Source organism: Symphalangus syndactylus, chromosome 22 (assembly GCF_028878055.3).
Source record: "Symphalangus syndactylus isolate Jambi chromosome 22, NHGRI_mSymSyn1-v2.1_pri, whole genome shotgun sequence".
NCBI lineage: Eukaryota > Metazoa > Chordata > Mammalia > Primates > Hylobatidae > Symphalangus > Symphalangus syndactylus.
In genome coordinates, this window is record NC_072444.2 from 18,651,821 (window position 1) to 18,678,864 (window position 27,044).

The 27,044-nt window shown below is 46.0% G+C and overlaps 1 protein-coding gene across 6 annotated transcripts; it reads left to right on the top strand.

Moving 5' to 3' along the window:
* Positions 1 to 130: 130 nt before the first annotated feature.
* LOC129472542 (neuroblastoma breakpoint family member 3-like) lies at positions 131 to 26,819 on the top strand. Of its 6 annotated transcripts, XM_063631724.1 has the most exons (19): positions 131 to 244; positions 4,921 to 5,084; positions 5,187 to 5,396; positions 7,139 to 7,223; positions 8,057 to 8,271; positions 9,326 to 9,398; positions 9,863 to 10,074; positions 11,691 to 11,775; positions 12,610 to 12,824; positions 13,879 to 13,951; positions 14,404 to 14,621; positions 16,067 to 16,118; positions 19,303 to 19,466; positions 21,117 to 21,168; positions 21,841 to 22,013; positions 22,717 to 22,768; positions 23,380 to 23,552; positions 24,267 to 24,318; positions 24,947 to 26,819. In XM_063631724.1, the coding sequence occupies exons 3-19, from the start codon at positions 5,222 to 5,224 to the stop codon at positions 25,188 to 25,190; spliced, it is 2,313 nt and encodes a 770-aa protein (XP_063487794.1). In that variant the 5' UTR covers positions 131 to 244; positions 4,921 to 5,084; positions 5,187 to 5,221; the 3' UTR covers positions 25,191 to 26,819. The 6 variants fall into 6 exon arrangements, with proteins under 6 accessions (XP_063487794.1, XP_063487795.1, XP_063487793.1 ...); XM_063631723.1 differs by lacking the exon at positions 131 to 244 and having other exon boundaries at positions 1,917 to 5,084; XM_063631725.1 differs by lacking the exons at positions 4,921 to 5,084; positions 5,187 to 5,396 and having other exon boundaries at positions 170 to 244; positions 19,228 to 19,466.
* Positions 26,820 to 27,044: the final 225 nt, after the last annotated feature.

A 27,044-nucleotide genomic window follows, 5' to 3' on the forward strand; every position in this document is an offset into this window, starting at 1 on the left:
CCTGCACAAACGCCTCAGATAATGAACTCCAGGATGTGTCTAACTCTAGCTGTTTCAGTTCTAAGTGTACCCTCCTGATTACAGGCTTTTTTTGCCCCTGCCCTAGGATCTCACCACTGAGCTGAGTTGGGAGCTGACCATTCCCCCAGAAGTACAGCGGATTGCCAAGGTGAAGGGGAAACGCAGCAGTGAGCATGTTCATTCCCAGGGCCGTGTGATGGGGGACCGCAGTGTGCTCTACAAGGTACATACAGCCAGCTGTCTGGTAGACAGCAAGGGCTTTCGAATCAGGAAAAGAAGGGCTTCAAGTCTGGCTGTAGGACTTGGTAGATCTATGACCTTGAGTAAGTCATTTCATCCCTTTGAGCCTTAATTTTTGTTTGTGAAATGGGGATAATATACGCTCCTCCTAGGCTTGTTTTGATGATCCCATGAGATGTTCATGCCTAGCCCAGTGCCTAGCGTATGGTAAGTAAGCAACAGATGTTAGCTCTTACTTTTTTGACCTTTTTGTTTGTTTGTTTGTTTCCTGAGACAGAGTCTTGCTCTGTTTCCCAGGCTGGAGTGCAGTGATGCAGTCATGGCTCACTGCAGCTTCGTCCTTCTGGGCTTATGCAATCCTTTCATCTCAGTCTCCCAAGTAGTTGGGACCAGAGGCGCATGCCATGCTAATGTCTTAAAAACGGCTGGGCTTGGTGGCTCATGCCAGTAATCCCAGCATTTTGAGGGGTCGAGGTGGGTGGATTACTTGAGTCCAAGAGTTTGAGGCCAGCTTGGGCAACATGGCTGAAACCTTGTCTTTACCCAAAAAAAAAAAAAAAAAATTAGCTGGGCATGGTGGTGCGTGCCTGTGGTCTCAGCTACTCGGGAGGCTGAGGTAGGAGAATCACCTGAGCCTGGGGAGGTTGAGGCTACAGTGAGCTGCAGTTGTGCTGCTGCGCTCCAGCCTGCGAGACAGAGTGAGACCCTGTCTCCAAACCAAAAAAAAAATTTTTTTTTTAATTTTTTATTTTTGTAGAAGATAGAGATCAACCTAGGAAACATGGTAAAACTCTCTCTTCAAAAAAAATTTTTTTTTTAATTTTTTATTTTTGTATTGACAGGGTCTCACTGTGTTGCCTAGGTTGGTCTCTATCTCCTGGCCTCAAGCAGTTCTCTTACTTCAGCCTCCTGAAGTGTTGGGATTAGAGACTTGAGCCACTGTCCCTAGCCCAGCTCTTATTACTAGTGGTAGTACTGATAGAGCATTCTGGGGTTAAACCATAGTCGAGCCATCAGAACCTCCATCTCTGTGCGCCAACACTCTAGTTAGTGTTAAAGAGTGGGAGATTGAGGTGACTAGTGGGCTGCAAAACTGTGGTGGGAGAGATTGTAATGATAGTAGTAATGCACATTAATTACACCCTCTGGTACAGCAGAGACCTAGTTGGAGGGGGTGTCATAGAATAGAGATCACGGAACTTGATGGTAAAGCTGGATCACTAAGCATGAGCCAGTGCAACACAGTGCAAGCCTCTAGTTTGACTGTTGAGTTAAGACTTGGCTCTGCGATGGCCTAGCTGTTCATCTCTTAGGCTGCCTGAGCTTCAATTTTCCCCAGTATAATGGGGATAATAGCACCAACGTCAGAGGATTGTTTTGAAAATTAATGATAACATGTAAACTGATTAGAATAATGCCTGTCACATACTTAACATTATTATTAGTGCTATTGACTTTTTTTTTGTTTTTCTTTTTTGAGACAGGGTCTTGCCCTGTTGCCCAGGCTGGAGTGCAGTGGTGCAATCACAGCTCACTGCAGCTTTGACCTTCTGGGCTCAAGCAGTCCTCCCATTTCAGCCTCCTAAGCAGCTGGGACAACAGGTGCATGTCACCATGGCTTATTTTATTTTCTTTCTTTTTTTTTTTTTTTGAGACACTGTCTTGCTCTTTTGCCAGGCTGGAGTGCAGTGGCACGATCTTGGCTCACTGCAACCTCCACATCCCAGGTTCAAGAGATTCTCCTGCCTCAGCCTCCCGAGTAGCTGGGCCTACAAGCGCGCACCACCATGCCCAGCTAAATTTTGTATTTTTAGAGATGGGGTTTCACCATGTTGGCCAGGATGGTCTTGATCTCTTGACCTCGTGATCTGCCCGCCTTGGCCTCCCAAAGTGCTGGGATTACAGGTGTGAGCACTGTGCCCGGGCAGTTATTTTCTTTAGAGATGGAGTCTTGCTGTGTTGTCCAGATTGGTCTTGAACTCCTGGGCTCAAGCAATCCTCCCATCTTGGCCTCCCAAAGTGTTAGGATTACAGGCGTGAGCCACTGCATCCGGCCAGCAGCAAGTATTTTTGAGTGCTAGCTGGATGCAGGCACTCATTTAGACACTGGGATATAAAATGGGCAAAATAGACAAAACTTCCTCACCTTGTGAGGCTTTCATCATAGTTGGGTGAGGCTAATAATAAAGAAAATAAATAGGTAAATTAGATAGTGTATTAGAAAGTGACCAGTTCTACAGAGAAAAATAAAGCCGGGAAGAGGGAAAGCGGGTACAGTGTAAATCGGGTGGCTAAGGAGGGGCTTAGTGAGAAAGTGGCACGGAGTGAGTGGACTTGAGTGAGGAAGTGAGTCGTGTGGATAGCTGCGGGGAGAGCCTTCCAGAGAGAAAAGTCAGAGTGCCCCTGGTGTGTGTGAGGAACAGCAAAGAAGACCAGGTAACCAGAAGATGACGAGTGAGGAGGCATGTCAGGCCTGCTGAGGGCAGAGGGCAACAGGGCCAGATCACAGGCCACCACCGTGGCCTTCACTTTGGAGCACGGTGAAGAGTCACTGGGGAGTTTTCAGCAGAGGAGTGACATCAGTGATTGAGATTCCACAGGCTCATTTGACCTAGATTAGACTGTAGAGGGGTGAGGAGGAAAGCAGACCATTTAGGCTGTGGGGTCATCCAGGTGCTGATGGCTGGAGCTGGGCTGGTAGCATGGAGGTGGCAAGGAGGGATCAGGTTCTGGGTATTTTGAAGGTAGAGCCAAGAGCAGGTATATGTGTGTTACAGGGAAAGGAGTCAAGGATGACTCGAGGCTTTAGGTCTGAGCCACTGATGTTTGGAGTCGCGACTGGCTGGGGAGGAGAGAGGAGCAGATTTTAGGCAGGGGTTAGAACAGTTCAGTTTGGGCCATGTTAAGTTTCAGATGAAACATCTGAGAAAAGATACTGAGATAGTTCTTAGTGAAGTCTGGAATTCAAAGGAGTATCTGGTTTGGATATATACATTGGGCATTGCCAACATCCATAAATGGTGTTCAAGCCATGAGATTGGCTTGAGATCACCACGAGGGTGAGTGTGATGAAAATGCTCAAGGCTTGAGAGCTTCCTGGTGTGTTCCACCATGAAGAAACTGGGGAGATGTGGAAGAACCTCCAAAAGAGACTGAGAAGGAGAGGCCAGTAAGGTAGAAGGAGTGCTGGGCAGGGATGTTCTGGAAGCCAGGTGAGAAAATGTCACAAGGAGGTCGTGATCACCTGCATCACGTGGTACTAGTGGGTCAAGTAAGATGAGGGCCAAGACTTTGCCACTGGATTTAGCGATGGGGAGGGCGGTGGTGACCCTCAAAAGAAAAATATCACTGCAGCACTTGTCCCTAGGTCAATGAGTGGGCAGACCTGGATTTTATCTTGGGTTACCATTTGCTATCTGTGACTTGAGAAGCTGCTTAACTACTTTGGGACTTTTCTGCAAAATGCGGACCATAATAGCTACTCTGCAAGACTGTTTAAGGGATTAGATAAAATACAAGGTACCTGGCATGGCACCCAGTACCCAACGCACATAAAACAAGTGCAGTGATGAGAAACTCCAAACAGGAAGCCCTTTTCACCAGAAACCCTGATTCCTCTGCCAGGCTGGAGAGCTCCAGGTTGGTCTCACAGCACAGGAATGGAGTGTGTGATGAGTCTTCGTGGTTCTAAGGGAGCTTTTCTCTCTCTCTCCAGAGCCCGAACCCCAACATGCTGGCCATGGTGACGGAGAGCATGTTCTGTTAGTGGAATGAAACCAAAAATCAATGGTGTTAGTCCAACCCAACAAAACAGATATCAAACCATATTCCATAAGAACCGCTCATGGCCCTGTTCTTTTCAGTATATGGGAAAACAAAATGGAAACAACAAAATAGAATCAGGTTTATGAAACTCCTCGATAGATGGTCACACATGTTTTCAGGAGATCTCTATAGAAATGATTTTGATCACTTGATACCTTGAAAAGAGCTCTTGCGACAATAGAATGACATCCATAAGTGACAAGTATAAAATGTAGTGCTCAGTGACATTAAAAAACAAATCAACCCACATAGAGGAAGAGCTCTGGACATAGGGATGTCAAACTAGTCTAGAGTGTAATGAAAAGCCAAGGTGGTGCCCCAGTAAGAAAAAAGAAATCAACATAACAATGGGAAACAGCAAGAAGAACACTGAGACAGGAAAGACAACATTTTTCACAAGTGAATTATTCATTCACTGTCTAGTGGATACAGACAAAACTGCAGAAGACCCAGAGGAAATCAGGGCAGGCTAAAAGTTTGATATCTTACACTTGTGGAAAAGCCTTAAGATCTGTTTTAACTTGGAGCAGGTGGGGTGACATCATGACTACCATTAAGAAAATATAACCTGTTGGGAAACTGTTTCTGCCTTGATCATGTTGCACAGACGAGCGATAAACAGTGAGGAATGTGCTTAGATGTATTGGGAAAGAGATGGGTCTGTGGCATTGTCACAAGGGTACACGAATACTGAGAGTGAATTTTGAAGGAATGATCCCAATTGGTGGTGACCCTCAGGCGAGACTAGGGTGCCTGTGTTTCAGCAAAGCCTTGGCAGTTGGAGTGAGGGCTCCTAAGATTCCATGACACCCCCACGTTCTAATTGTGTTGTAGCAACTGCAGACCGTTACCTGGCACACTGGCCACACCCTTGCTCACTCTTGTCGGAGACTGAGCTATTGGCAGTGTCTTCAGCTCTGAGCTCAGGCACCGTGAACATTGTTTTTGTCGTTAAGGATCCTAAAGTGCTGTGGGGACTGATCACCTTTTTCTCAACAGTAAGTTAAGAATTTCAGTTACTGACATCCCTCAGTCCTAATTAAGCCTATTTGATTTGACCAGTTTTTAACCCATCATGTGTTTGGGTGTCTTCTCCCCAGTCCCTGGCCCCACCTCTTCTGCCACAAACGTCAGCATGGTGGTATCTGCGGGCCCTTGGTCCAGTGAGAAGGCAGAGATGAACAATCTAGAAATCAACAAGAAATCGCACCCCCAGCTGGTAGAGAACAAACAGGAGTTCAGAAACCTCCAACAGAAATTTCTTGTAACTCAAGTGGCCTACTTCCTGGCCAAAGGGCAGAATAATTACGGTAAGTTCTGTAGGCTCACCATCACAAAAGTGATCAATGATGTCCTCTCTTCTCTCTGAGAAACTAAATGCTCTCTCCATCAGAAATAATTTCAACCTTCCCATACTTCTAGGAAAATAGAAATGGGCATTTACACATTTTATTAAATTTGGAAGTCAGAGGTACCAAAGTATTTAGCAACTTTCCACGTTTGCAGGCAGGTGGGGGCGGGCCTAGAGTTAAAATCGCAGTTAATTCATTTTGGACACAAGCACAGAACGACCTGTTTTCTCCAAGAGGCTAAATCGTGTTTTCAAGAATCCTCTCTGTCTCACGTAAGATCTGGCAGAAAAATAACATCTAGTCTGTTGTTCTAAGCGTCTGGGACTAGTGAACCCTTATTCTGTTTAAGCTTCTGTTGAGGCCCAATAGGCAAAGCTCTGTTCTAGGGACCCTGAGGGAAACTTGGTGATAGTACACAGTACCCGCTGTGAGGGGCTTCAAGAGGAGTCTGCTCCTAATGGAACCTATGGTATCTGTAAGTGACAGCATCAAAAGCAGGGAGTAGGGGCCGTGCACGGTGACTCAATCCTGTAATCCCAGCAATCTGGGAGGCTGAGGCGGGTGGATCACGAGGTCAGGAGTTTGAGACCAGCCTGGGCAACATGGAGAAACCCCATCTCTACTAAAAATACAAACATTAGCTGGGCATGGTGGCAGGCGCCTGTAATTCCAGCTCCTCGGGAGGCTGAGGCACGAGACTTCTTTGCACCCAGGAGGCAAAGTTTGCATTGAGCCAAGATCATGCCATTGCACTCCAGCCTGGGCGACAGGGCAAGACTCGTCAAAAGAAAAGCAGAGAGTACCCTGGTGAGAGGGAAGTCCTGCTTCCTGGGGCACAGGCTCTTGTTCCTAAAGAGGAAGAAAGATCGCACCCGGGAATGTGTGGAAGTAGCAGTGCAGTCTGCAGAGCAAGGACCCTGGGCCTGTCTCCTGGGCTCCATCGAAGTTGCTTGTCTTGTCTGTCCCTCAGTTTCCTCATCTGTACATAGGGTACTACGGAAATACCTACCTCTGTAAATTGCTGCAGTGAATTACATAAGCTATTTCTTGTCAATCTCCTAGAATGTTTATTGGCACAGAGTAAACGCTATCTATTAGTTCTTCATTCTACTGTTTCTAAATTAACACAAACCTTATTAGTATTTGGGCATATTTCCTTCATGGCCTTATGGTCTTATGTCTCATACTTTATGCTTCAGATATGATTCTTAAAATCACATGCGAAGATAAGATTTAAAAATCAAAGATGTTTAAGATCTTTGACATATTTCTCCTTGAAATTCCCAGTAAAAGGGAAACCATCAGTCCCATAGTCCGAGGGGCCTTCCCGAGTGTACACGAAATCACTGCTTCATGCCTCAGTGCAGTGTTTTAGAGGGGAGGCTGCAAGGCTTGAGAAAGTGTCCCCGCATTCAGAGTCAGACCTCAGGGGCTGTGAATTCTGACTCCACTTCATGGTGGTTGAATCATCTTATCAACTTCCTTGTGCCTTGAGTTTCTGTTTCTTCGTCTCTAAATTTTGGAGGACCAGATGCCAGAAAGTCGGGAGACTGAGGAGTAAAGATGTGGAAATCCCTGGCGAGAGCCTGGTACTGGGGACAGTTTTGTCCCTGGGATGGACCTGGCTCCTGCCCTGTAGGCAGTGACCAGAGAAGCATGTCCAGGCTTTCACTGAGGCAGGCATGTCTGTCTTTTCTCAGAGTATGAAGACTGCAAAGACCTCATAAAGTCTATGCTGAGGGATGAGCGGCTGTTCATGGAAAAGCAGCTTGCAGAGCAGCTCAGGTGAGGAGGCCCCCTGGGGGCAGGCAGGTGGGCAGGTGTGTAAATCTCTGAAGTACAGCAGCTCGGCGGGGAGAAATAAGAGGTAAGCTGGGCCAGGGGAAGGGCAGGAATTGCCATGGCAGGCTCATGACACACAAAGATTTATCAAGCAGAGAACAAGGATGATAATAAGTTACGGGATGCAGTTGTTTCTCAGAGACTTATTTTCCGTTTTTCAAACAAGTAATTGTTGAGGTGAAATGCGCATAACACAAAATTAACCAAAGGAGTGGGAACCACCCAGCAGCATTCAGTATTCTCAAAATGATGTGCCATCACCACCCCACTTACCCTTAGTCAGAATCACCTCCTGACGGACTGCGGCTTCTCATCCTTTCACTCTATCAAGGTTGCCTTCTCGAGCCTGTCATTCTTTTCTTTCATCTTTTCAATTGGCCCCATCTGCACCTGGCCTCGTTTCTGTCCATGGCTTTGTATCTAGTCGCTGCAAGATGCACTGTGTGTATATGCACATGGAAATGTCCATGGGCAGAGTGAGGAACTGAAAGGATGGATGTCTTTTTGAAACTGAATTAGGAAGGGACCTACTTTTGTTGACAGAAGAGACAGATGAATGGAACATCGTGGGGGATCTTCCAGGAGCCCTCTCTCGTATGGAGGAAGCCTGTGAACCATTTTTTATTCTTTCTCTTCGCCGCAGACATTTGTTTAAACACGTGCTGACCTTCTGCTTGGAGGTTTCCTTGACATTGTCTCAGAAATCTGTGTCGCAATGTTAGAACTGATCGCTCATCCCTTTCCACTGTTAAATTTTCTCTACTATCTCACCTTAGGCAATATGAAGTCCTGGTTTTCTCTCGGGAACGGGAACTGACCCAGTTAAGCGTGAAGTTACGGGAAGGGAGAGATGCCTCCCGCTCATTGATTGGGCATCTCCAGGCCCTTCTCACTCCGGATGAGCCCGACGAGTCCCAGGGGTGGGACCTCCGAGAACAGCTGGCTGAGGGATGTAGGCTGGCACAGGACCTCCTCCAAAAGCTCAGCCCAGGTAAGGTGGCCATAGGTCCTGATGACCCAAAACCCCAGGCTTATGAGAGACTCCAGACCTCCATACTTTCGCAATGACAGTTGTAGCGGTGCTGTTTTTTTCCACTAAACATATGTGGCCATGACATGACCAGGACTTCCTGGGTAAGAACAGAGATGGGAAACCCATGGGGTTGGAGGTCACAGTATTGCAAATGTCCCTCCTTCCTTGATGGAAGGTGGTCTTTGGAGCAAGAAGCAGCACGTTTCTAGTTTTAAAGGACAGGAAGGAGGCTGTGACAGGAGGGCGCTTGTTAGAGTGAAAAGAGCTCTGGACTCAGAAGGCAGGTTCTCGGGCTGTCTCTTTGGCAATGTTCTTAGTAACTGTCGGTGAGTGAGTGATTTATCCTTCCTGAGTTTCTCTGTCTCCATCTGCAAAGGCACGCAAATTGTCTCTTGCCAGTGTCTGAAGCATCCCAATGTGGGAACACTTAAGACTGCCTTTCAAAATGAGATAAAGCCCCTTACCGTGTGGTGCTGCAGAAGGCACTTGATGTGGGGGCATTTGGTGGTAGGAAGTGCTTCAGACTGGAGCCCTCCCCGTAGAGAGAATGTCCCTGAATAACACGGCAGAAGCCACATGATGGAGGGCCGGTGAAGTCTCCTGATGCATAGAGGACTGTAGGACAAGTTTGTCCTCTCCTAAGAGAAAGAATGAGGTTTGAAATGTGAACCGTGACAGGACACCAAGCCTGTGCCTGGGAATCAGACCTGTAGCGGGATGGGGGAGACAGCTGCCAAAGTCCAGAGAGAGGCTGCAGAAGCCTCCATGATATGGGGAGCAAAAGGTCTTTTCCATATTTGGCCACGTCTTGATGGTGGCCCCCCAGATCAGAAATGCATTGCCTGATGGATCAGGAAACCATGCCAGGGCATTTTGTGAAAGATAAAACATGAGAGCTTTCAGCTGAACAGTGACCCATGCCTAGATGTTCATGTCTCTGTGCACATCGGGCTGACTGCGCTTGCAGAGTGTGAAGTGGGAAATATCTGAATGAACACTTCTGTATTTACAGCAACTGCCGAAGAGGAGGATGGAGATGTTAACGTTGAGGAGGCTGAGAAAGTAGAGGAATTCTGTGCCCCCAGGTAACACTGAATAATCGGGAGCAAGTCATGGGTGGTAACATATGAAAAAGGTCTAGGAGGCACACCCTCTCTGGCATCTACGATGGGCCGAAAGCCTGCATTCCCTTGGCCACAGTATGTGAAATTCAACCCAGCTTAGACACAGGGTGTGGCTGCTGTTGCGTTTCTCTGTGTGTGGCAGGTGTCATGCCTGTACCGTACAGGGATAGCTGAGCCTTCGTCCTCCTCGGCTCCTATCTGTCCAGTGCAGTGAACACCAGTTGCTCTCTTCCTCTCTGGCTCCCATGGCAGCCATGCTCTGTTGCAGAGAGAAGAGGATTGCCTGTTCCCTCTTAAAGGGAACCTCCTGTTTGCTTTCTGGGGCCACTCTCTTAATGCCTCCTGTCAACACCAGCCAGGACTCCCTGGGGTCCAGTCCCTCTGTGTTTAATCTTCTGTCATCTCTATCCCACCTGGCTCATCAGGGAGGTGCAGAGGGCTGAAGAACAGGAAGTCCCTGAGGACTCACTGGAGGAATATGCCGTCACTTGTTCCAATAGCCACGGCCCTTGTGAGTCCAACCAGCCTCATGGGAACACCAAAGTCACATTTGAGGAAGACCAAGTCGACCCACCTGTAGTTGTAGACAGTGCGTCCTCTGATGATGAACGGCAGGATGCTCCAAACCTTCCCCCAGGTAGCCTCTATTTTCCTTGTGTTTCGTACCTCTGTCTAGGCTATGGAAGATGAATTGTGAGGACAGGCTGTATACATACATATTGGTTTAGTCAGAAACTAGGATGGAGCTAGGTGCGGTGACTCACACGTATAATCACAGCACTTTGGGAGGCCCAAGTGGGAGGATCATTTGAGTTCAGGGGTTCAAGAACAGCCGGGACAGGATGGTGAAACCCATCTTTACAAAGAATACAAACAACTAGCCAGGCATGGTGCTGCGTGCCTATAGTCCCAACTGCTCAGGAGGTTTAGGTGGGAGGATTGGCGCAGACCATCCTCCCACCCTCATTCACTACTCTCAGGCTAGACTCTCTCTCCTTTTCATTGGCTTGTCTTAGCTATTAATAAGAAGTCTCTGGCCAGGGGCGCTGGCTCACATCTTTAATCCCAGCACTTTGGGAGGCCGAGGTGGGCAAATCACCTGAGGTCAGGAGTTTGAAACCAGCCTGGCCAACGTGGCGAAACCCCATCTCTACTAAAAATACAAAAATTAGCTGGCATGGTGGTTGGCGCCTGTAATCCCAGCTACTTGGGAGGCTGAGGCACGAGAATCGCTTGAACCCGGGAGGGCACAGGTTGCAGTGAGCTGAGATCACGCCACTGCACTCCAGCCTGGGCGACAGAGTGAGACTCCGTCTCAAACAAAAAACAAAAAACCAAAAAGCAACCAACCAAACAAAAAAATTTAAAAAACAAAAAACAGTCTGTTGTGCTACACACAAACATTGGCCGCTCATGGGGTCAACAACTCAGGGCCCGGCCTTACTTTGTAGAAACTTACGAGCAAGAAAAGGGTAGAAGTGTTTATGTCCTGGTTTCAAGGTGACTGCATAGCTAAGACAAGTTGACTTAAAGGAGATCAAGACTGGAGATGAGAAGAGTGAAGCCAGGGAAACAACATCTTCAAAGAAGTGGGCGAGGCTGCAGTGACATCCCTCAGTCCTGATTAAGCCTACTTGATTTCGCCAGTTTTTAACCCATCATGTGTTTGGGTGTCTTCTCCCCAGTCCCTGGCCTCACCTCTTCTGCCACAAACGTCAGCATGGTGGTATCTGCGGGCCCTTGGTCCAGTGAGAAGGCAGAGAAGACCGTCCGAAGATATGATTTAAAAATCAAAGATGTTTAAGATCTTTGACATATTTGTCCTTGAAATTCCCAGTAAAAGGGAAACCATCAGTCCCATAGTCCGAGGGGCCTTCCCGACTGTACAGGAAATCACTGCTTCATGCCTCAGTGCAGTGTTTTAGAGGGGAGGCTGCAAGGCTTGGGAAAGTGTCCCCGCTTTCAGAGTCAGACCTCAGGGGCTGTGAATTCTGACTCCACTTAATTGTGGTTGAATCATCTTGTCAACTCCCTTGATGTGCCTTGAGTTTCTGTTTCTTCGTCTCTAAATTTTGGAGGACCAGATGCCAGAAAGTCGGGAGACAGAGGAGTAAAGATGTGGAAATCCCTGGCGAGAGCCTGGTACTGGGGACAGTTTTGTCCTTGGGATGGACCTTGCTCCTGCCCTGTAGGCAGTGACGAGAGCAGCATGTCCAGGCTTTCACTGAGGCAGGCGTGTCTGTCTTTTCTCAGAGTCTGAAGACTGCAAAGACCTGGTGAAGTCTACGCTGAGGGCTGAGCGGCTATTCGTGGAGGAGGAGCTTTCGGAGCAGCTCAGGTGAGGGGGCCCCGTGGGGGCAGGCCAGGTGGGCAGGTGTGTAAATCTCTGAAGTACAGCAGCTCGGCGGGGAGAAATAAGAGCTAAGCTGGGCCAGGGGAAGGGCAGGAATTGCCATGGCAGGCTCATGACACACAAAGATTTATCAAGCAGAGAACAAAGATGATAATAAGTTATGGGTTGCAGTTGTTTCTCAGAGCCTTACTTTCCGTTTTTCAAACAAGTAATTGTTGAGGTGAAATGCTCGGAACACAAAATTAACCAAGGGAGTGGGAACCACCCAGCAGCATTCAGTATACTCCAAATGATGTGCCATCACCACCCCACTTACCCTTAGTCAGAATCACCTCCTGACTGACTGCGGCTTCTCATCCTTTCACTCCATCAATGTTGCCTTCTCGAGCCTGTCATTCTTTTCTTTCATCTTTTCAATTGGCCCCATCTGCACCTGGCCTCGTTTCTGTCCATGGCTTTGCATCTAGTCGCTGCAAGATGCACTGTGTGTATATGCACATGGAAATGTCCATGGGCAGAGTGAGGAACTGAAAGGATGGATGTCTTTTTGAAACTGAATTAGGAAGGGACCTACTTTTGTTGACAGAAGAGACAGATGAATGGAACATCGTGGGGGATCTTCCAGGAGCCCTCTCTCGTATGGAGGAAGCCTGTGAACCATTTTTTATTCTTTCTCTTCGCCGCAGACATTTGTTTAAACACGTGCTGACCTTCTGCTTGGAGATTTCCTTGACATTGTCTCAGAAATCTGTGTCGCAATGTTAGAACTGATCGCTCATCCCTTTCCACTGTTAAATTTTCTCTACTATCTCACCTTAGGCAATATGAAGTCCTGGTTTTCTCTCGGGAACGGGAGCTGACCCAGTTAAGCGTGAAGTTACGGGAAGGGAGAGATGCCGCCCGCTCATTGATTGGGCATCTCCAGGCCCTTCTCACTCCGGATGAGCCCGACGAGTCCCAGGGGTGGGACCTCCGAGAACAGCTGGCTGAGGGATGTAGGCTGGCACAGGACCTCCTCCAAAAGCTCAGCCCAGGTAAGGTGGCCATAGGTCCTGATGACCCAAAACCCCAGGCTTATGAGAGACTCCAGACCTCCATACTTTCGCAATGACAGTTGTAGCGGTGCTGTTTTTTTCCACTAAACATATGTGGCCATGACATGACCAGGACTTCCTGGGTAAGAACAGAGATGGGAAACCCATGGGGTTGGAGGTCACAGTATTGCAAATGTCCCTCCTTCCTTGATGGAAGGTGGTCTTTGGAGCAAGAAGCAGCACGTTTCTAGTTTTAAAGGACAGGAAGGAGGCTGTGACAGGAGGGCGCTTGTTAGAGTGAAAAGAGCTCTGGACTCAGAAGGCAGGTTCTCGGGCTGTCTCTTTGGCAATGTTCTTAGTAACTGTCGGTGAGTGAGTGATTTATCCTTCCTGAGTTTCTCTGTCTCCATCTGCAAAGGCACGCAAATTGTCTCTTGCCAGTGTCTGAAGCATCCCAATGTGGGAACACTTAAGACTGCCTTTCAAAATGAGATAAAGCCCCTTACCATGTGGTGCTGCAGAAGGCACTTGATGTGGGGGCATTTGGTGGTAGGAAGTGCTTCAGACTGGAGCCCTCCCCGTAGAGAGAATGTCCCTGAATAACACGGCAGAAGCCACATGATGGAGGGCCGGTGAAGTCTCCTGATGCATAGAGGACTGTAGGACAAGTTTGTCCTCTCCTAAGAGAAAGAATGAGGTTTGAAATGTGAACCGTGACAGGACACCAAGCCTGTGCCTGGGAATCAGACCTGTAGCGGGATGGGGGAGACAGCTGCCAAAGTCCAGAGAGAGGCTGCAGAAGCCTCCATGATATGGGGAGCAAAAGGTCTTTTCCATATTTGGCCACATCTTGATGGTGGCCCCCCAGATCAGAAATGCATTGCCTGATGGATCAGGAAACCATGCCAGGGCATTTTGTGAAAGGTAAAACATGAGAGCTTTCAGCTGAACAGTGACCCATGCCTAGATGTTCATGTCTCTGTGCACATCGGGCTGACTGCGCTTGCAGAGTGTGAAGTGGGAAATATCTGAATGAACACTTCTGTATTTACAGCAACTGCCGAAGACGAGGATGAGGATGTTAAAGTTGAGGAGGCTGAGAAAGTAGAGGAATTCTGTGCCCCCAGGTAACACTGAATAATCGGGAGCAAGTAGTGGGTGGTAACATATGAAAAAGGTCTAGGAGGCCCACCCTCTCTGGCATCTACGATGGGCCGAAAGCCTGCATTCCCTTGGCCACAGTATGTGAAATTCAACCCAGCTTAGACACAGGGTGTGGCTGCTGTTGCGTTTCTGTGTGTGTGGCGGGTGTCATGCCTGTACCGTACAGGGATAGCTGAGCCTTCGTCCTCCTCGGCTCCTATCTGTCCAGTGCAGTGAACACCAGTTGCTCTCTTCCTCTCTGGCTCCCATGGCAGCCATGCTCTGTTGCAGAGAGAAGAGGATTGCCTGTTCCCTCTTAAAGGGAACCTCCTGTTTGCTTTCTGGGGCCACTCTCTTAATGCCTCCTGTCAACACCAGCCAGGACTCCCTGGGGTCCAGTCCCTCTGTGTTTAATCTTCTGTCATCTCTATCCCAGCTGGCTCATCAGGGAGGTGCAGAAGGCTGAAGAACAGGAAGTCCCTGAGGACTCACTGGAGGAATGTGCCGTCACTTGTTACAATAGCCACGGCCCTTGTGAGTGCAACCAGCCTCATGGGAACACCGAAATCACACTTGAGGAAGACCAAGTCTACTCAAGTCTCATTGACTCATCCTCTCATGATGAATGGTTGGATGCTGTACACATTATCCCAGGTAGCCTCTATTTTCCTTTGTCTCACACCTTTTCCTATGCTGAGGAAGATAAACTGAAGACAGGCTCTATTCACACAAATTGCTTTTAATAAAATCTATGATGGGATTCTATACAGCGATATCGGGGGTTTTCTGTCCTTCTCAGCTCGTGTCATGCCTTTGTCTCCCAGTCCCCAGTGTCAAGTTACTGAACCCCAGACAAGTGTCTCAGTCTCATAGTCACCTGAGTGGAAGAGGTACACAGGAAGTATCTGTGAGGCCTCGTAGCTTCGGTTCCGTATCTCTTGTCACATGTGATTAAGTCGTCTGTCCCTGAACAGTGTCCATGGAGTTTCTGTGCCTTTTTAAGGAGACTGGCAGCCTTGCCTTTGTATTTGGAAGTATTGTTCCCCAGGCTTCACTGCTCTCAGCTTTAATCTTCCTTTTTTCTTTTTTTTTTTTAGTAGAGGCGGGGTTTCACCGCGTTAGTCAGGATGGTCTCCATCTCCTGACCTTGTGATCCGCCCACCTCGGCCTCCTAAAGTGTTGGGATTACAGGCGTGAGCCACCGCGCCCAGCCTCTCAGCTTTAATCTTTATCTCCTTTAAGTCAGCTTGGTTAGCTGCACAGTCACCTTGAAATCAGGACAGAAACTTTTCTTTTTTACTTTGCTGATATTGTTCCGTAAAGCAAGGCTGGACCCTGGTTCTCCACCCCATCAGTGCAATGGCTGACCCAATGTTTCTTTGTAGCATCATAGATTCTCTCTCTCTCTTTTTTTTTTTTTTGTGATGGAGTCTCGCTCTGTCACCCAGGCTTGAGTGCAGTGGCTCCATTTTGGCTTGCTGCAACTTCCGCCTCCCGGGTTCAAGAGATTCTCCTGCCTCAGCCTCCTGAGTCGCTGGTACCACAGGTGCTCAGCACCACATCTAGCTAATTTTTGTATTTTTAGTAGAGACGGGGTTCCCTCATGTTGGCCAGGCTGGTCTTGAACTCATGACCTCAAATGATTCACCTGCCTTGACCTCCCAAATCACAGATTCTTTTTAATGCAAGAGTTGTTAGAATTTATCTATCAGTCGAGTTTCATGTGTAGGTCCCTCTAAACACTTAATGTCCACGTTACCTGGTGATATAAGTCAGTATTGCAACAACACTCCTAGAAAATTGTTTGACCAATTTTTGGCGATTTTGGGGGAAAAGTTTTGTTTAACTTTGTATAGACTCAGGCAGGGAATATGGCATTATGGTCTACCCATAGAGGGAAATTTTGGCCTGTGGGTCTGGAAAGCAGGGTCATCTACTTCTCACCAAAGTTAATCTAGGGCACCCTAGAATACTCCTGTCAGAATCCATATTCTTGCACTGAGAATAGTTATGTCCTTGTGCTATGACTGGACACTGATTTGGTCATATGTGAAGTGTGAATTGCTTAATGTGACCTGCTTCTCTGAATTTATTCACAGAAAATGAAAGTGATCATGAGGAAGAGGAAGAAAAAGGGCCAGTGTCTCCCAGGTAATGCTGTGGAATTGTAGGCTGTTAATTCAATAGTGGCAGCTGGAGATTGTAGATTGAGAGAAAATGAGGAAGCAGTGAATAGAAGTTTTTCTTCCATTCACCCAGCTACAAGTTGTCCTTATTAACAAGGTTGTACATCATTTGTGGCCCTTGTGTTGGTTTTAATTTCGTAGTCCTCTCAAGATAGGAACTTGCAATCAGATGAGCCAGGTGAACTAGCCAAACAGAGATTTCTTGGTGATCTTTTCAAAAAACCAGCTCCTGGATTCACTGATTTTTTTGAAGGGTTTTTTGTGTCTCTATCTCCTTCACTTCTGCTCTGATCTTAGTTATTTCTTGCCTTCTGCTAGCTTTTGAATTGGTTTGCTCTTGCTTCTCTAGTTCTTTTAATTGTGATGTTAAGGTGTTGATTTTAGATCTTTCCTTTCTCTTGTGGGCATTTAGTGCTAGAAATTTCCCTCTCCACGCTGCTTTAAATGTGTCCCAGAGATTCTGGTATGTTGTGTCTTTGTTCTCATTGGTTTCAAAGAACATCTTTATTTCTGCCTTCATTTGGTTATTTACCTAGTAGTCATTCAGGAGCAGGTTGTTCAGTTTCCATGTAGTTGTGTGGTTTTGAGTGAGTTTCTTAATCCTGAGTTCTAATTTGATTGCACTGTGGTCTGAGAGACAGTTTGTTGTGATTTTTGTTCTTTTTCATTTGCTGAGGAGTGCTTTAGTTCCAACCATGTGGTCAATTTTGGAATCAGTGTGGTGTGATGCTGAGGCGAATGTATATTCTGTTGATTTGGGGTGGAGAGTTCTGTAGATGTCTATTAGGTCTGCTTGGTGCAGAGCTGAGTTCAAGTCCTGGATATCCTTGTGAACCTTCTGTCTCATTGATCTGTCTAATATTGACAATGGGGTGTTAAAGTCTCCCATGATTATTGTGTGGGAGTCTAAGTCTCTTTTTAGGTCTCTCAGGACTTGATTTATGAATCTGGGTGCTCCTATATTGGATACATGTACATTTAGGATAGTTAGCTTTTCATGTTGAATTGATCCCTTTACCATTATGTAATGGCCTTCTTTATCTCTTTTGATCTTTCTTGGTTTAAAGTCTGTTTTATCAGAGACTATGATTGCAACCTCTGCTTTTTTTTGCTTTCCATTTGCTTGGTAGATCTTCCTCTATCCCTTTATTTTGAGCCTATGTGTGTTTCTGCATGTGAGATGGGTCTCCTGAATACAGCACACTGATAGGTCTTGACTCCTTATCCAATTTGCCAGTCTGTGTCTTTTAATTGGGGCATTTAGCCCATTTACATTTAAGGTTAGTATTGTTATGTGTGAATTTGATCCTGTCATGATGATGTGAGCTGGTTATTTTGCCGTTAGTTGATGCACTTTCTTCCTAGCATCGATGGTCTTTGCAATTTGGCATGTTTTTGCAGTGATTGGCTGGTACTGGTTGTTCCTTTCCATGTTTAGTGCTTCCTTCAGGAGCTCTTGTAAGGCAGGCCTGGTGGTGACAAAAATCTCTCAGCATTTGCTTGTCTGTAAAGGATTTTATTTCTCTTTCACTTATGAAGCTTAGTTTGGCTGGATATGAAATTCTGTGTTGGAAATTCTTTCCTTTATGAACGTCGAATATTGGCCCTCACTCTCTTCTGGCTTGTAGGGTTTCTGCAGAGAGATCCACTGTTAGTCTGGTGGGCTTCCCTTATTGGGTAACCCGACCTTTCTCTCTGGCTGCCCTGAACCTTTTTTCCTTTACTTCAACTTTGGTGAATCTGACAATTATGTGTCTTGGAGTTGCTCTTCTCGAGGAGTATCTTTGTGGTGTTCTCTATATTTCCTGAATTTGAATGTTGGCCTGCCTTGCTAGGTTGGGGAAGTTCTCCTGGATAATATCCTGAAGAGTGTTTTCCAGCTTGGTTCCATTCTCCCCGTCACTTTCGGGTACACCAATCAAACGTAGATTTGGTCTTTTCATATAGTCCCATATTTATTGGAGGCTTTGTTCATTTCTTTTTACTCATTTTTCTCTAAACTGCTCTTCTCACTTCATTTCATTAATTTGATCTTCAATCACTAATACCCTTTCTTCCACTTGATCGAATCGGCTACTGAAGCTTGTGCATGTGTCACTTAGTTCTCGTGCCATGGTTTTCAGCTCCATCAGGTCATTTAAGGTCTTCTCTACATTGTTTATTCTAGTTAGCCATTTGTCCAATCTTTTTTCAAGGTTTTTAGCTTCCTTGCGATGGGTTTGCGCATCCTCCTTTAGCTCAGAGAAGTTTGTTATTACCGACTTCTGAAGCCTCCTTCTGTCAGCTCATCAAAGTTATTCTCCGTCCTGCTTTGTTCCATTGCTGGTGAGGAGCTGTGATCCTTTGGAGGCGAAGGGGCGCTCTGGTTTTTAGAATTTTCAGCTTTTCTGCTCCAGTTTCTCCACATCTTTGTGGTTTTATCTAATTTTGGTCTTTGACGCTGGTGACCTACAGATGGGGTTTTGGTGTAGATGTCCTTCTGTTGATGTTGATTCCTTTCTGTTTGTTAGTTTTCCTTTTCACAGTGAGGTCCCTCGGCCACAGGTCTGGTGGAGTTTGCTGGATGTCCACTCCAGACCTTCAAACAGGGATTTCTTGGTGTTGCCTGTTCTCTCCCATGTGTTTAAATCCAGGGAGAGAATGTATATAAGCTCTCTGCTTATTGTGTGTTAGTATGTTTGCTAGTATTTGTGCAAGCAAAGAAATTGAAAAAATAAACATATTATATCAAAATATTAGAAAAAGGGGAATCTTAATACACAAGATCTATGTCTGCACTGCCTCAAGAGCTCTGTTCACTTGAATGCTGCATGTAAAATTCAACCCAATTTATAGGAAGTAGTTGAAGCCCTGTGTTAGTTCTCTGTGCTGCAAGTCATGATGGTAGTTTACAGGGAGAGTCTGGGTGCCCTGCATTGGCTCGTCTGTGGCAAATGTACTGAGCACGTGCTGCCCATTTTTGTTCGGTCCACAGAGCAGTCGCCCTGCAGCCTGCAGTTAGAAGGATAGTTTTATTTCTCTTGAAGGAAAGATGCCTTTGGTTTCTGTGACCACTCCATTCTGTCTCCCACCAGATCATCTGGAAGGTTTTGTTGTCTAATCTCTGTTGGTTGTATCTTCTGTCATCCCTGTCCTGCCTGGCTCATCAGGAATCTGCAGGAGTCTGAAGAGGAGGAAGCCCCCCAGGAGTCCTGGGATGAAGGTGATTCGACTCTCTCAATTCCTCCTGACACGTCTGCCTCATACCAGTCTGACAGGAGCACCTTTCACTCAGTAGAGGAACAGCAAGTCGGCTTGGCTCTTGACATAGGCAGTGAGTACTCCATTGTGAAGGTGATAAAGCTCCACTTCGTGTCCCAGGTAGTCCCCATAATCTCTGGGCCTTGCTCCCCTGGTTGGGCTGAGAGTTTCCATCACTGTGGGTGGAACCTATATATCAATGTAGATTTCAATCACTCTGGAATCGAGTCTGAAGCACAGGCATGGGGTGGGTCAGTGAGCTTTGCCCTCTTCCTAGTCTCAGGCCATGCCCATTTGCCACCCTGGACTGACTGTCAGGACATTGAACTCAAAGCAGGTGTGGCAAACTCACACCAAGCTATGCAGCACATGTCCAGGAGTTGTCTGTCAGATTAGCTCATCTGCATTAAATGTCTCTTGCCAGCTACAAAATTCTTTATTTTTTTATTTTTATTTTTATTTTTTGAGACAGAGTCTCGCTCTGTTGCCCAGGTTGGAGTGCAGTGGCGCAACCTCGGCTCACTGCAAGCTCCGCCTCCCGGGTTCACGCCATTCTCCTGCCTCAGCCTCTCTGAGTAGCTGGGACTACAGGCGCCCGCCACCACGCCCGGCTGATTTTTTTTTGTATTTTTAGTAGAGACGGGGTTTCACCGTGGTCTCGATCTCCTGACCTCGTGATCTGCCCACCTCGGCCTCCCAAAGTGCTGGGATTACAAGCATGAGCCACTGCGCCCAGCCTCAAAGTTCTTTATGAGTTTTGTTTTTTTTTTTTTGAGACAGAGTCTCGCTCTGTCACCCAGGCTGGAGTGCAGTGGCGCAATCTCGGCTCACTGCAAGCTCCGCCTCCCGGGTTCACGCCATTCTCCTGCCTCAGCCTCTCCGAGTAGCTGGGACTACAGGCGCCCGCCACCACACCCGGCTAATTTTTTTTTGTATTTTTAGTAGAGACGGGGTTTCACCGTGGTCACGATCTCCTGACCTCATGATCCGCCCGCCTCAGCCTCCCAAATTGCTGAGATTACAAGCGTGAGCCACCGCGCCCGGCCATGAGTTTTGTTTTCAAAGCATGTCTGTGTGGTTCTTTACCTGCGCAAGGCCAGCGTCACCCTTGTCTACCTCTCAGTGGAAGATGTGACCCAGGTTTCACTGAATTTATCCCCATTTTCTGTGTCTTGTAAGGTGGCTTATTTTAGCTCATCTGTCCATCGTCTTGCTGGTATGTTTTCTAGATAAATGGCTGACTTTTCACCCACAAAAGCCATAATAGCTGATGCTTCTGTGTAGAACCAAGTCTCATTTTGACTCAAGAGCTGCTACATTGCACCGCTCCATCAAATCTCAGTGTCCACCATCTCGTAAACTATGAAATCCTGGGTATTTGATGAGAGAAGCTTGAATATTGCAGTATCTCTCCTATGAGGCGTTAGAATAATTTGCCTCAAATCTATTGGAAAAACATTGCTCATCTGTGTACACAAACCTAGGACAGAGCACACTGGGAAGATCACATTCCAAAACGGGGGGATTTTCCCAAGGCTCATGAAAGGAACCAAGTCAGTTCTCTCAAGGCTTGACCTCAGGCCTCCTGGTATATTTCTCTCAAAGTCTCCTGTTCTCACACTGAGAAGACTGATGTCCCTGTGTTAGGATTGGACAGAGGAATGTTTCTGTGTGCAAGGAAGAACTGCTTCATGTAAGAGGCCCTGTCTGAATTTATTTGCAGGACATTGGTGTGATCAAGTGAAAAAGGAGGACCAAGAGGCCACAGGTCCCTGGTGAGTCTGAGAAATTGTGGACAGTTAATTTGATGTTGACACCTGGAGACGCCCAGTCCAGGGAAAACAGTACATGCCGAAAATAATGATTTCATCTTGTCAGACAAGTCTGAATTATGCCTACTAACATTGCTTTTGGTTCTCTCTTTACAGTAAATGTTTAGGTTTCCATTTCTTCCTCCCCTTATCATTTACTAATGTATCATAGGTTAACCATACCTCAGAAGCTGTACCCTTATGGCAACTGCATGAAATTTTAAGCACATTTGATGGAAAACCATGGAGCTCACTCTTCTCATGATCACTGTTTGCTGTGTGTCATGAGGGCACTAACTCAGAGTGTCCTTTTACTCTCTTATCAGTGTATCACTTGGCCAAGTCACTGAGCTCACTATCTCTCTCTCTCTCTCTGTCTCTCAATCTCTCAATCTCTCTCTGTCTCTCTCTCTCTCTCTGTGTGTGTGTGTGTGTGTGTGTATGTGTGTCTTTCTCTTTCATCCTTTTCTACCTGGCCCTGGTCTGTCCCAACATAAAGGCAATAATTTGTTACCTCATTAATAGATCTGTCCTTTTTCTTTTCAAACAGTTCCTTATGTTACCCATGAAATCTAGCTGGGGCTGTGTGGTTTCTGATTCCCCCTGGCTTATTCTTTACTTTTCCTACTTTTCCAGGCTCAGCAGGGAGCTGCTGGATGAGAATGAGTCTGAAGTCTTGCAGGACTCACTGGATAGATTTTATTCAACTCCTTCTGGGTATCTGGAGCTGCCTGACTTATGCCAGCCCTACAGAAGTGCGTTTTACTCATTGGAGGAGCAACACCTTGGCTTGGCTCTTGATGTGGACAGTGAGTACCTTACTATGAAGGTGATAAGACTCCACCTGGTCCTCCAGATAAGGGTGATGTTCCTGTTCCAAGTGGCCCTTACTGACCCAAGAGATGTCATTGCCGCAGGCAGGACCTATGGGCGCATATAGGTTGTAATGAAACTAGTTTCAGTTGGAAGCCCAGACATGAAATGGGTCAGTGAGCATGGCTCTATTCCTAGTCTCCAGCCATGCCTGTGGCAACCTGAGCCCACTCTCAGCACATTGGACCCAGGCAGATGTAAAAAATTCACAGAAGAATGATTTGGACTCAAGGGTTTGTAGATTTCCTCCTTCATTCTATTTTGAGTGTCTTGCAACCATGAATGAGCTGGGCATTTGATGAGACAGGGCTGAATACTGCAGTTTTCCTCCTAGAAATCATCTGGGGCATTTTCTTTGAATTGATGGGAACAATAAGGCATAACTGTTTGCACAAACTTGGGATAAATGATTTTGGGATAACTGTCTACCAGAATAGGGACATTTGACCCTTGGTTCTGAGATGCAAACCAAAGAATGTCTATCATGACTGGCTTTGAGGCCTCCTGAAATATATCTCCCACATTGTCCTGTTCTCATGCTGAGGAGCCTGAGGTCCCTGTGTGGGGATTAAACAGTGGACTGTCATGGGTGTAGGTGAATTGGCTTATTTTGTCTGTCCCTGTCTGAATTTATTGCAGGAATTAAAAAAGACCAAGAAGAGGAAGAAGACCAAGGCCCACCATGCCCCAGGTAAGTTTGAGCAATTGTCAACAGCTAATTCTGTGTTGACACCTGGAGACTCCTGGTTCAGGGAAAGCAGAGCAGGCTGACATTATCGATTACATCCTTTCAACCAAGCCTGAATTATTCCTACTCACATTGCTGTTGGTTTTCATTGCAGTAGATATTTAGGTTTCCGTTTCTTCCTCCCCTTATCATTTACTAACCTACCGTAGGTCGACCATACTTCGAAAGCTGTATCCTCTTGGTGACTGCATGGAAACTTAAGCACATTTTATGGAAAATTATTGAGCACTGTCTTTTCATGATCACTGTATGCTGTGTGTCCTGAGGGCACTGACTCAGAGTGTCCTGTACTGCCTCATCAGTGTGTCATCTGGACAATTCACTGAGGTCTGTCTCTCTGCCTCTGTCTCTCTGTCTGTCTGTCTGTCTTTCTCTTTCATTCTTTTCTTTTTGGCCGTGTTCCATCCCGACTGAAGGCAATGATTTGTTACCTCATTAATGGATGTATCCTTTTTCTTTTTTAACCACTTCCTTATGCTACCCATGAAATCTAGTTGGGGCTCTTTTGTGTCTGATTTCCCCTGGCTTATTCTTTACTTTTTCTACTTTTCCAGGCTCAGCAGAGAGCTGCTGGAGGTAGTAGAGCCTGAGGACTTGCAGGACTCACTGGATAGATGTTATTCAACTCCTTCCAGTTATCTAGAACAGCCTGATTCATGGCAGCCCTACGGAAGTTCCTTTTACTCATTGGAGGAAGAACACATTGGCTTTTCTCTTGACGTGGATGGTGAGTACCTTTCTATGAAGGTGATAAGGATCCACTGAGTTTTCCGTATAGAGATCATATTCCTGCTCCAAGAGGCACTTACTGAGCTGAGAGATGTCATTGCTGCACTGAGGACCTATAGGCACATGTAGGTTGAATGAAACTCTAGTTCTACCTGGAAGCCCAGACATGGGATGGGTCAGTGAGCGTGGCTCTCTTCCTAGTCTCAGGCCATGCCTGTGGCACTCTGATTCTCCTCTCAAGGCACTGGACCTGGGCAGATGTGACAAATTCAGAGAACTATGATTTTGACTCAAGGGTTGGTAGATTTCCTTTCTCACTCTAATTTCAGTGTCTAAAATCCTCACAATCATGAACAATCTGAGTATTTGATGAGACAGGGCTGAATATTGCGGTTTCTCTCTTAGAAATCATTTGAGGGCATTTGCTTTAAATTGATTGGAAAAATATGGGATAACCGTTTGCACAAACTTGGGACAAATGATATTGGGATAACGATCTACCAGAATAGGGACATTTTACCCTTAGTTTCTGGGACAAAAAACAAGGAATCTCTATCATGACCAGCCTTCAGGCCTCCTGAAATATATCTCTCACAGTGTCCTATTCTTATACTGAGGAGCCTGAGGTCCCTGTTTGAGGATTAGACAGTGGAATGTTATGTGTGTAGGGGAATCAGCTTAATGTGTCTGTCCATGTCTGAATTTATTGCAGAAATTGAAGAGTACCAAGAAGGGGAAGAAGATCAAAACCCACCATGCCCCAGGTAACTTTCAACAATTGTGGTCGCTTAATTCTGTGTTAACACCTGGAGACAAGAGATCCAGGGAAAACCGTGTGTGTGATTTCATGTTTTCAACAAAGCCTGAATTACTCCTACTGACATTGCTATTGGTTTTCATTGCAGTAGACGTTTAGGTTTCCATTTCTTCCTCCCCTTATCATGTACTAATGTACCACAGGTTGACCATACCTCAGAAGCTGTACCCTTATGGCGACTGCATGGAATTTTAAGCACATTTGATGGAAAACTATTGAGCTCACTCTTCTCATGATCACTGTTTGCTGTGTGTCATGAGGGCACTAACTCAGAGTGTCCTTTTACTCCCTTATCAGTGTGTCACCTGGCCAAGTCACTGAGCTTACTGTCTCTCTCTCTCTGTCTCTCTCTGTCTCTGTCTCTGTCTTTCTCTCTCTCTCTCTGTCTTTCTCTTTCATTGTTTTCTACCTGGCTCTGTTCTATCCCAACATAAAGCAATAATTTTTTTACCTCATTAATGGATCTATCCTTTTCCTTTTTTAACCACTTCCTTATGTTCCCCCTGAAATCTAGTTGGGGCTCTGTGGTGTCTGATTTTCCCTGGCTGCTTCTTTAGTTTTGTCTCCTTTTCCAGGCTCAACGGGGTGCCGATGGAAGCAGAAGAGCCTGAAGTCTTGCAGGACTCAGTGGATAGGTTTTATTCAACTCCTTCAACTTACTTTGAACTAGATGCCTCATTCCATCACTGCAGAAGTGATTTTTACTCATTTGAGGAAGAGCACGTCAGCTTGGCCCTTGACGTGGACAATAGGTTTTTTACTTTGACAGTGATGAGGCACCACCTGGTCTTCCAGATGGGAGGCATATTGCCACACTAAGCAACCCTTACTAAGCTGAGAGATGTTATTGCTGCAGGCAGGACCTAAAGGCACATGTAGGTTTGAATGAAACTGTAGTTCCCTTTGGAAGCCCAGACATAGGATGGGAAAGTGGGCATGGCTCTATTCCTATTCTCAGACCATGCCAGTGGCCACCTGTGCTCAGTCTGAAGACATTGGACCCAAGTTAGGTGTGACACGTTCACATGACTATGTAGCACATGCCGGGAGTGATCTGCCAGACATTCTAATTTGAACCAGATATCTCTGGGTAGCTGCAAAGTTCCTCAGGGATTTCATTTTGCAGGCATGTCTCTGAGCTTCTAAACCTGCTCAAGGTCAATGTCATCTTTGTGTTTAGCTCATCCAAAAGTGTCACCCTGGTTTCAATGAGCCTAACCCCATTCTTTGTATCTTCAGTGTTGGTTTGTTTTAGCTGATCCATCTGTAACACAGGAGGGATCCTTGGCTGGGGATTATATTTCAGAGCCACTGACTGCTCTTGACAATTGTTAACCCACTAGCCTCCTTTGATTAGAGAAGCCATAGTCCTTCAGCCTCCAATTGATATCAATACTTAGGAAGACCACAGCTAGATGGACAAACAGCATCAAGAGGACTTAGCCCTGCTCCTTTCAATTCCATCCTGTAAAAAACAGGAGTCAGGAGCCGCTGGCAGGGGACAGCATGTCTCCTGGGACTCTGCCGGTGCAGAATATGAACAATGCCATGTTCTTGCAGAAAACGCTTAGCCTGAGTTTCATAGGAGGTAATCACCAGACAACTGCAGAATGTAGAACACTGAGCAGGACAACTGACCTGTCTCCTTCACACAGTCCACGTCACCACGAATCACACAGCAAAAAGGAGGAGAGAGATTTTGGGTTCAAAAAAAGTAAAAAGATAATGTAGCTACATTTCTTTAGTTATTTTGAACCCCAAATATTTCCTCCTCTTTTTGTTGTTGTCATTGATTGTGGTGACATGGACTTGTTTCTAGAGGACAGGTCAGCTGTCTGGCTCAATGGTCTACATTCTGAAGTTGTCTGAAAATGTCTTCATGATGAAATTCAGCCTAAACGTTTTGTCAAGAGCACTGCAGAGTCAATACTGTGAGTTTCCAACCGCAGCCCAAATGTGGGCAGAGAAGGTCTAGTTTGTCCATCAGCATCATCATGCTATCAGGACTGGTTACTTGGTTAAGGAGGGGTCAAAGAGATCTATCCCTTTTAGAGACACCTTACTTATAATGAAGTATTTGGGAAAGTGGTTTTTAAAAATATCAATGTCTTGTATTCCAATGATCATCCTCTAAACATTTTATCATTTATTAATCATCCCTGCCTGTGTCTATTACTATATTCATATCTCTACACTGGAAATTTTCTGTCCCAATTTTTACTGTGCCTTTGTTTTCGCTAGTGTCTGTTGTTGGAAAAAAAAAAAACATTCTCTGCCTGAGCTTTAATTTTTGTCCAAAGTTATTTTAATCTATACAATTAAAAACTTTCGCCTATCACTCTGGACTGTTGGATTGTTTTTTACATTCAGTGTTATAATCTTTTGTTATGCTGATTGGTTTTGGTGGGTACTGATGCGAATTAATAAAAACATTTTCATTTCCCTGTTTATTTTCTAATCTCTTCCACATTGTAGGCTATGTTTACCATATGTAGCAGAATGTATTTACTCCATTTCTTGGTTCTAGTTATTTGTATTCTTTGTGAGAGAGTGTGTGTGTGTGTGTGTGTGTGCCTTTAGCATTTAGGAAGGGTTGTGTAGCTCGTATTTGATATTGACTAAAAATGTTTCATAGTTTTCCCCTCTTTGAACTAGACACGCTTCTAATATTTG